Raw genomic sequence first — 9,025 nt, forward strand, 5'->3', positions numbered from 1 at the left:
ATGGGGGAGAGGGCAGGGACTGTGGAATGGGCAGGCATATAGGGGAGAGGGCAGGAGCATGGGGAGAGGGCAGGGGCTGGCGGAGAGGGCAGGGCATCTCCCTGGGTAAGAAGCAGCCCTTCCCCCAGGGCCCTGGGGAGAACCCAGGTGACCCGTGTGTCCCTGCAGAAGGCAAGTCTCTGGTCTGGGTCTGGGCACTGGGACTTCATTGTCCTCAGTCAAAGCTGAGCCGGCCTCTTTCTGCTGTAGCCTGGGTCACGCCGCTGTTGGAAGCAATCTCCCTCAAGGACTTGGGGACATCTCCCTTATTGGGTCCGGCGCCCCGGCACTGAAGGGACATTGCTGTTATTGGGTCCAGCGCCCCCAGCACCGCAGTTGGCTCGCTGGCTATCTTCCTGACAGACACAGGCCCCACAAGGAGCCCCCCTGAGCCCCGGGGTTCCCAGAGCACACAGAGGCGCCTCGCCAGGGCCGGGCCCCGTCTCCTCCTGCAGGAGGCAGCTCCGGGCGGTGCGGGCCCCGCGTGCAGGCCCCGTGGGGCCCCCCTGAAGCCCAGCCACCTCAGGGGGGAAGCGGGGCCCGGGGCTGAGGGTGACGCTGGTGTGCTGGGGGCTGGGACCGGGCTCACGCGTGCTTGCACCCTCGGGGCCCAGCACCCGCATAGGCAAGATGAGGGCTTCGGGGTGGGGAGGGGGGCACGGGGACCCGTGGGGGAAGGTGATGGGTCAGGTGTGGGGGTAGGAACAGAAGTTCAGCCAGGCTTCAGGCTCCAGGGCCAGGGCTCGGCCTTGGGGGCCCTCACGAGGCCCGAGGCCCGAGATGGGGACCGTTGACCTCTCGGCCTCACCCCTGGAGCAGAGCAGGGCAGCAGCCAGTCAGGGGGAGTGGCCTGCACACAGCAATCAATGTCCCAGGACAGCCCCCGGTGTGCCCAGCCCAGAGGTCACCCCGTCCCCTACCCTCGACAGACTCCTCTACCTGTACCGTGCTGACCTCAATGGTGCCGTCCAGGGGCAAGGGCACTGTCGGCCCGTGTGCGGAGCACGTGGCCCCTGCCCAGCCTCAAACCCCAGGCCTGGGGGTCTGCAAATGGACTGCGGTCACCAGGCCCACCCCGCCTGATCATCATAGGAGGGGCCCAGTGGGGGACAGGCACATCGAAGGGAGGGGAAGGTCAGCCCCGGATGACGCACCAGGGAGCTAAGGCGCTGTGGCCGTGCTGCTGCTGGGCAGAGGGCACCGAGCAGAAACACGCTCCGGTCAGGGCAGGGCCTCCAAGGGCAGGCAGCAACTGGCCAGCTGCCAGCCAGGAGTCCAGACAAAGGAGCGGCTCAGGGCAGGGAGTGTTGGGGCCGGAGCGCGGCTTTCAGCGTGGGACAGGACCCTGGGCACCGCCCCCCGCTCACGCAGGCCCACCCCTCCCCACTAGCCCACTGCCACAAGCCCTGGGACTGGGCCCCGGGTCAGCGTGGCCTGTCCCCACCTCTGTCCGGGCTGACGACCCCCCAAGTTTTGACATTTACAGGAAAGAGGGAGCTCTGGTCGGTCCGAAGGCCCCAGAGCAGTGGCGGCTGGGGAACCGCGGAGTATGCTCAGCCCAGGTCCCCAGGCCCAGGTGACCTGTGGCAGGGCTGGGTCACCCAACCAAATACTCTTGGGGATGGCCGGGTCCCATCCCCCACAAGCCGGATTCAGGTTCAGAGCCCTCCAGCCTCTCACCAGGCCCCGCGACAGCCCCCACGCAGCCTGACCCAGGGCCCTGGAGGAGACACAGCGGATGAGAGCAGAGTTCTCAGTTTTCTCCATGGAGCGTCCAGGCTTTGCCCACGGGGGGAAGCTGCACAGATAAAACACGCCCCATTCTGGGGCGACTGGGGGCTCAGTCGGCTGAGCGTCTGACTTCGGCTCAGGTCGTGATCTCACGGTTTGTGGGTTCGAGCCCCGTGTCGGGCTCTGTGCTGACAGCTCGGAGCCCGGAGCCTGCTTCCGATTCTGTGTCTCCTTTTCTCTCTGCCCCTCCCCTGCTACCGTTCTGTCCGTCTCTCTCAAAAATAAACATTAAAAAAATTAAAAAACAGGCCTCGTTCACTCAGGGAGTACTCGCCAGCCAGCCGGGGGGTGGGCACAACCAGAGAGAGAGCCTGGGTCTTGCAGAGGGACTTTCTGGAGGTACAGCTGCCTCTTTCCTCAGAGAAGGGCATTTGTTACCCCTCTGGCCCCTCAGCTGTCCCCGCCCCTCCCCCAGGCAGCTGTCCCCATGCCCCTCAGACCACACCTCTCCCAGGCTGCGCCTCTTCCGGGGAGCCCACCAGAGATTACCCTTCTTTTGTGTTTGATAACTGCGCCCCGCCCCACCCTTGGGGGAAAGAACCCAAGGTGAGGACATTTCAGACCCAAGTCAGGTGCCGACTCCCTCTCCACACTCACCGTGCTCTTGGCAGCCTCAGCCTCTGCCCTCGGCCTCTCGTTCCCCCCAGTGGAGACCAAGGCCCCGGAGGGGGTCTCTCCAGCAGGGACGAGGCGGGAGGGGCTGAAGTGGGGTGTGAGCTTTCCTGGGGCCCGCCGACCGGGCTGTGGGCCGGGCTGACCCAGCCTCCGAGCCTGCAGCACCGGCTCCCGGCAAGCAAGAAGTAGGCCAGGAAGGGCTGCGGGCTTCCTTCCCGCCGGGCGGGCCCGAGGCGGCCTCCAGAGCCGCCCTGCCCGGGCTCTTTGCGGTCTGCCGGGCCTGCCGTGGGACAGAGCCGCCCTCGCCCCTCACGCCCCTGCACGCTCTTCTCCCTCTGTGCCCCGTGCTCGCAGCGGACGCTCGGGAAGAAGGCCGTCTCGCAGTCCCAGCTGCCCCCAGGGACCCCCACCCAGGGGCTTTGTCCCAGGGGCCTCCCACCGAGCTCTCGGGGCCCAGGCCCACCCCCAGGAGCGTGCCCGGGCTCCCTGGGCCCTGCCGACGAAGGCCGTGCTGGGGGAAGGGCCAGGGGCCCCCCACGGGACCCCCCACCCCATGGCGGGTGCGGGGGGCAACCTCGGCTTCCCCCCTACCGCCCTTCCCCCTCCATCCTTCCTCTACCCTCCACAGGGGTGGGGTTCTAAGGATGTCAGCCCACGCTGCCGCAAGCTCAGGCACGGCTGCCAGCCACCAGGATTAGGTCTGAGCCAGGCCAGTGGCGCTAATTCTGGGTTTCTGTTGGCAGCCCCTCCTTCCTCCCGGGGAGTGAATGAGAGCACAGGAGGGCAGCCCAGCCGTAGGCAGCGATCTCAGGGACACATCCCCTGCTGGGAATGGTGAATACAGGGAAAAGACAGATGGCAAGAAGCTGCTGTTCTTTGAGCTCCTGGATACAGCCGTGTCTGAAACCTACCCCCTGGACCTTTCAGCCACAGGCCACAATCAGTACCCCCTCCCTTAGGGGTATCGAGTCGGTTTTGTCATTTGCAGCCACACTACAGCCACTATATCCCTGGTCCTCCCGTCCCCTCTCTCCTTCCTGCCACCTGGGCCCTGGGCCCAATTCAGCTCTGTCCCTAAAGGCAGGGAAATCAGACCCAGCTTTTATTCCAAATTGGTGGCGTCCAGAGCCATTCTGGTCACACCCGGACCCTGAACTCATCAGGACGCACCAGGAGCTGGCTCAGAATGTCACCAAGAGAAAAAAAAAAAAAAAAAAAAAAGACAAGGAACAAAAAAAGAAAACTCTGCATTCCCGTATTCAAATGAGCTCCTGCAGAAAGAGAGAAAGCAAACAGCAGTGGTTCCTCTGAAGAAGTGTCACGGTGCTGGACCCAGAGGCCTGACGAGTGCTCTGGCAAATGTGCCGGGGCCGTCACCAGCAGGACAATCGCCCCGCAGCTGGGCCTGGGCAGTTCCACGCCTCCATTATTCCTCATTAGTGGGCACGTCCCACGCGGCAGGGCAGCGCGCTGCGGGAACAGCCGCGGGCACGCGGTTGGTTGAAGGAGAAAGGTTTTTCCAGCACAACGCGGGTGGCTAATGGCAGAGCCCGGTGACAGCGTAGGACGCAAGGGACGGCGGCCTGCTGGTCTGACACGGGCGACACCCAACTTTGTTTCTCCAGCGCGGAGCTCCTCTAACCCAGGACCCAGGAGGAGGGGGGCGGGCTGCCGCGGGGCCCGGCTTCTGATCCCAGAGCTGGGGCTGGGCCCTGGGGGCTTGTCGACGTCTGTTCCAGAACGTCCAACGGGCAGTTGAATCTCAGGCACCCCATTGGCCCCAGTCTGCCCCTCCTGCATGTTCCCTGCCCACCGGTGCCACACCCTCCTCCGAGCCACTTGAACCCAAAGCCTGAAGTCAGCCTTGACCTCTGCCTTTGTGTCACACGCCTCACGGGTCAGCTTCAAAAGACACCCAGAATCCGGCCAGGTCTTCCGCCCGCACTGCCATGCAGGGCGGGGCCGCATCACCCTCACCGGGGGCACCTCCCCCGGCCCTGGGCCTCTGCCCTCCACCCCGCCAGACTCTGTGCACCGAGGAGGGGGGCCCGGCACAGCCCGCAGCCCTGCGGGGCCTCCCCCTCCAGGCAGCACGTCTGCCCTCTCCCACGCCGTCCCCTTGCTCTGTGCCCCAGCCACAGACACACGCTCCCACGTCCTGGTCCTCTGCTCCCGCAGTTCCCCCTCCCTCCAGACACCAACCGGGCTGCCCCCTCCCTCCTCAGTCCTCGGTGGGAGGGACAGCTGAGCCCCTCTGAGTGCTGCAGGTGCTGTCCCCTGCACGTGGGGCCCCCCCCGGGGCTGCCCCAGCCTCTCTCCTGGGGGGACAATTGGAGGACAGGGATGGCGGGCGAGCCCCTTTGCTACGGCCGGTCTCGGGGCTCAGCTGGGGCTCAGCCCCTCCCTCCTCCACCGTCCAGCCTACCCGGCCAGCCTCATCCCACCTCGATGTCACTCTGCAGGTCTTGGGAGCCTGCCTGGGAGGGTGACCCACACCCTCACCCCTGAGGGTCTGAGTCCCTGGTTGCTGTGCCTTCTCAGGCTGGGACAGCTGCACTGTCCACGCACGTGATAGTCACACGGGGGCCCCACGGTGCCAGGAGGGCCCTGCACTCCATACGTCTCCCCACGGCCGCTTTAGGTCTCAGCAGCCCCACCCCTCCTGCTGATGGAGCCCTGACTGCTCCTCCTGTCTGGGCCCAAGGGGCTCGAAATGCCGGGGAGGCAGTCGAGGCTGAGTTCACCAGGCCCTTGCCCGTGTGTCCGGGTGCCAGTGTGCCTGTGGGAGGGGGCCTGTGACCCTGCAGAGCCCCAGGGGCGGGGGTAAAATTCCTCCGTGGGCCACGGCGTCCGGTCGTTCGTTCTCCTCCCGCCGGGCATGCAGTGCCGCGTACAGACAGGTTCGTTCCGCTGGGTCCCGTGGGGCGGCGCCCGCCCTCTCGGCCATTGCCCTGCTGTGGTGCCTTGGAAGGCTGTCCCCGTCTGCGTCCTGCGAAGCGACCCAGTCCAGCTGGTGCGGCAGGCCGAGCAGGCGGCGGACTCCACGCTGATGGGCCCTGACAGGGCGCCGCCCGGCATGGGTTTCCCTGTCCTCGGGTCAGGCTTCCATGAGGCCCTGGGTCACGGTGCCGCGCCCACACCCGAGCCCGTGTGTGAAGACCAGCCAGTGTGGAAGGGGCCCAACGTATCCAATTCGCCACCAGGTGGCGATTTGTTCTCCAGAAGAATGTGCCATTTTGGGGACTCGGCGTTTGGTCTCTGTGGCCGGCGGGTCGGACGTTCAGAGGAGGCGGTAGCCAGGTCGTCCCGGGCAGGTGGGAGCCCGTGCTCCTGGCTCACGCGTGGCCCCTGGTGTGACCGCTCTGTGCCATCACGCCATTCCCGGGGAACACCGGGGCCCATAGTCACACGTCCATCCACACGGCCCCAGCCCAGAGTCCTTGTCCCCACCTCTGACCTGACGGGTCAGGCCCCCGGACCAGCCCCGCAGGCTTTGGACCCTGCCCCTGAACCCACGGATGTTGTCACCTGGGCCGTGTTCTGACTCACGCGGCACCTGCCACCAGGGGCTGGGAGTCGCCTCAGCTCCAGTTCAGCAGCAGAGACCCCTGTGCCCCACTGTCCTGAAAGGAGAGCTGAGTGGCACACGCCGTGGCCACCCCAGGCCTGTGCCCTGACACCGTCTGTCCCCTGCTTTGCTTCATTTCCTGCAACCGTCGGACAGAGGCATTTACTCAGTCACGGCCTTATGCCGGCCTCCCTCCGTTAGGAGAACTTGGCGCGATGCCTGATATGTAGTAGGTGCTCAGGAAAACCTTGTTGCATGGATGAATGAACGAACCCATCGATCCGTCGGTGGGTGAATGATCTCCTCTGTGAGGGGTTTGCAGGAGATTCTGGCTGGAGTTTGTGTGAATGGGGTGCTTGCTCTACGGCCCCTTTATGAGACTGGACGTTTGGCACACCAAATGGAGAAACTGGGGCACGAGCCACTCTGCGAGGGTCTCGGTGAGCCAGAGTAGGGCCCTGCTCCTGTCCCCCAACCATCAACCCGACTGTCCCAGGGTCTTGGAGGGTCCATGCCATCCAGAGACCTGGATACTCACTTCTTGGGACAGAACCCCCAGGGCAAGGTGTCCTGCGCACAGCCATATGAGGACCTGCCTCATTCACCCCAAATTGCCTTGGCCCAGTTGGGCCCAGCCCAGCGGACATCAGGCTTCTGTCCAACCAAGGTCAAAACTGGCCTCAAGGGCCTTGATGTCAGAGCCGGGCCAAGAGTGTGGCCGTTAAATGAGGGGCCTCTGGCCTCGTGTGACCTTGGGCAGGTGGCTTTCCCACTCTGCACAGGGACCTTCGGTCCTATCCACCTTTGAGGGCAAATGGGAGTTAATGAGGTCATGCATGTAAATGCCAGGAGGAGGTGCTCACCAGTCTTGGCCATGGTCACCCTCAAACTTGTGGGTCAGCCCTGGCCCTCCCTCTCCTGATGGCCTCAACTTACAGAGGCCATCTCCACCTCAGGAAAACACATGACTCCTTTGAGCCATATAGCTGGCCCCCCAGTGCCAGGGTCTAACTGAGTCCATGACCCCTCCAGCTGCTGTGGGGACAAAGACTGCCAGGGAAGGCTCCAGAATATTGATAGCCACAAGGACAACCACGGCCAGCTTCACCGAGACTTCAGAGTTGCTGCCCTCTACACAGACTTCCCCTTGACTTGTCCCTCCATCCCATACAGTAAGCAACACGTAGTCCTCATCCCAGGGGGGACACCGAGGCTGGAAATGGGGCTCCCAGCTAGTGAGAGAGAGCCAAAGCCCCCCTCCAGTCCCCCATCAAACTCCATCTCCCAAGGCCAGGGGTGAAGGGCACCCACACAGCACCATCCGGCCAAGGCCAGCCTTGGGCGACTGGAAAAGAGCAGGGCCTGGGGGACCCGCTCAGCAGGGAGCTGCTGGCAGACAGAGCGTGGGGCGCAGAGTCCCGACCCAGGACCAAAGGTGCAGGACAACTTGGGGGATGGCAGTGATGGGGTCCAGCGGCTCTCTGCTGCTCCAGAAACTCTCTGCGTGGCTCGCCTCACCACCAACTAGCTGCCTGGTCCTGGCAAAGCCCTGCCCACCAGGCACACTGGGGTACGGTGAGGAGAAGCCGGGGAGCCTGCAAGAGGAACAGGGCTCGCTGGTGGAGGGGAGTATAGCCAGGTGCTCAGAGAGGGCTTCTGGGAGCAGGAGCTGGAGCCCCGCCCTCCTCCTCCAGCACGGGCCGGCCACGAGAGGCCACGGAACAGTGGGCCCCCTGGGGCGAAGGTCCGGGGTCTCCTGCTGCACAGCCAGCTCCGAGGAAGGGTTAGAGGGAGCCTAGCCTCCTCCACTTCCCAAAGTTTCTGAAGTGTCTCTTGGGGCTAGGGCAAGAGACGGTCCCCGCGTGCTGAGGAAGCTACGGTAAGTGTGGGAGCGCCTGTGTGTGCCGGCGGGACAGCAGCCCCTCCCCCCAGCCTCGCTGCCCCCACCCCCCACATGCAGACTCGCCCATTTCTGTCCTCCTGGAGGCTTCCGCAGATGCGCGCCGCTGGAGACAGAGCAGAGAGAGTCGCTGCTTTTCTCTCCCTCGGGCGCTGTTCCCTGGCTGTCTGCTGTCTGCTGTGTGTGTGTCTAACTGCCGTTCGTGGGTCCCCAGCCTGACGCTGGGTGGCTGTTTCCTTGGTCTGTGGGTGTCTGTGTGTCTGAGTGTGGGCGCATCTGTCTGTCTCGCTGTGTCTCCTGCCGAATCTGTCCTTGACCCTGTCTATCTGAGCATGTGTGTCTGGGGGGGAGGGGGTGCTCCTTCCCGCCGCCTCTCCTCCCACCCCCCCCCTCCTGCAGGCGCTAACGCAGCCGCGGCAGCTGCTGCCTTGGCTGCGCCCTAAGCGCAGTGACCTCGCCTGTCCCTGCAGCGGTGACCGCCTCACTCTGCTGTCAGCAGGGGGAGGGGGCCATGGCCAGGCTCTGAACCTCTGGCCTCTCCCTGCTCAACCTGGGGCCGCCGGAGCCCCGGGGGGGTGTGCTCCCTTCCCGGCTGGGCCCACTGGCCCCCCATCTTCCCTTATGTAACTCCACAACCGTCTGCGCCTTGCAGGTCACCCTAGACCCTGCGCTGGGCTCTGCCCAGAGTCCCACGCATATGGGGGCTGGAGCGGACCCCTGGTCGGGGCCCCTGCTCTCGGAGACCCCTCCCCCTCCTTTCTCCTTGGGACGTTCCTTCCCCTGAGACCCGCCTGCCTGAAGCATGACAGGAGGAGGGGTCCCGCGGGGCAAGTTCCCCTGGGCGCAGGAGCAGTTGCACCTCTCCCTGCATTTCAGGTCCCCACAATCGTCCCGACTCCCGACGAGGGCCCGCCAGGGTCGCCGGGGAGCCCGGCGGCGCAGGTACCGGCTCCTGTGCGCGCGGGCCGGCTGGCAGCAGGCGCGCCCCCCGCCCCGGCGCCCGCCTGCTCGGGCCGGGCTCTCCGCCAGCCGCCGAGCGCTCCTGGCTGGGGCTCCGGCGGCCCGGCGGGCACGCGGCGCTGTCCGTGGTGCTGGATTGTGGGGACCTGAAA

The 9,025-nt window shown here is 65.3% G+C and overlaps 1 protein-coding gene across 1 annotated transcript in view; it reads left to right on the forward strand.

The window, feature by feature from the left end:
* Positions 1–5,323: 5,323 nt before the first annotated feature.
* The window catches only part of HRH3 (histamine receptor H3), an 8,259-nt gene continuing 4,557 nt past the window's right edge, over positions 5,324–9,025 (forward strand). The window contains exons 1-4 of the mRNA XM_049650378.1: positions 5,324–5,759; positions 7,708–7,796; positions 8,313–8,385; positions 8,790–9,011. Of these exons, the coding sequence (XP_049506335.1) occupies positions 5,324–5,759; positions 7,708–7,796; positions 8,313–8,385; positions 8,790–9,011 (820 nt within the window). The remainder of the gene's footprint in view (positions 5,760–7,707; positions 7,797–8,312; positions 8,386–8,789; positions 9,012–9,025) is intronic.

Source organism: Panthera uncia, assembly GCF_023721935.1.
Source record: "Panthera uncia isolate 11264 chromosome A3 unlocalized genomic scaffold, Puncia_PCG_1.0 HiC_scaffold_11, whole genome shotgun sequence".
Classification (NCBI taxonomy): Eukaryota; Metazoa; Chordata; class Mammalia; order Carnivora; family Felidae; genus Panthera; species Panthera uncia.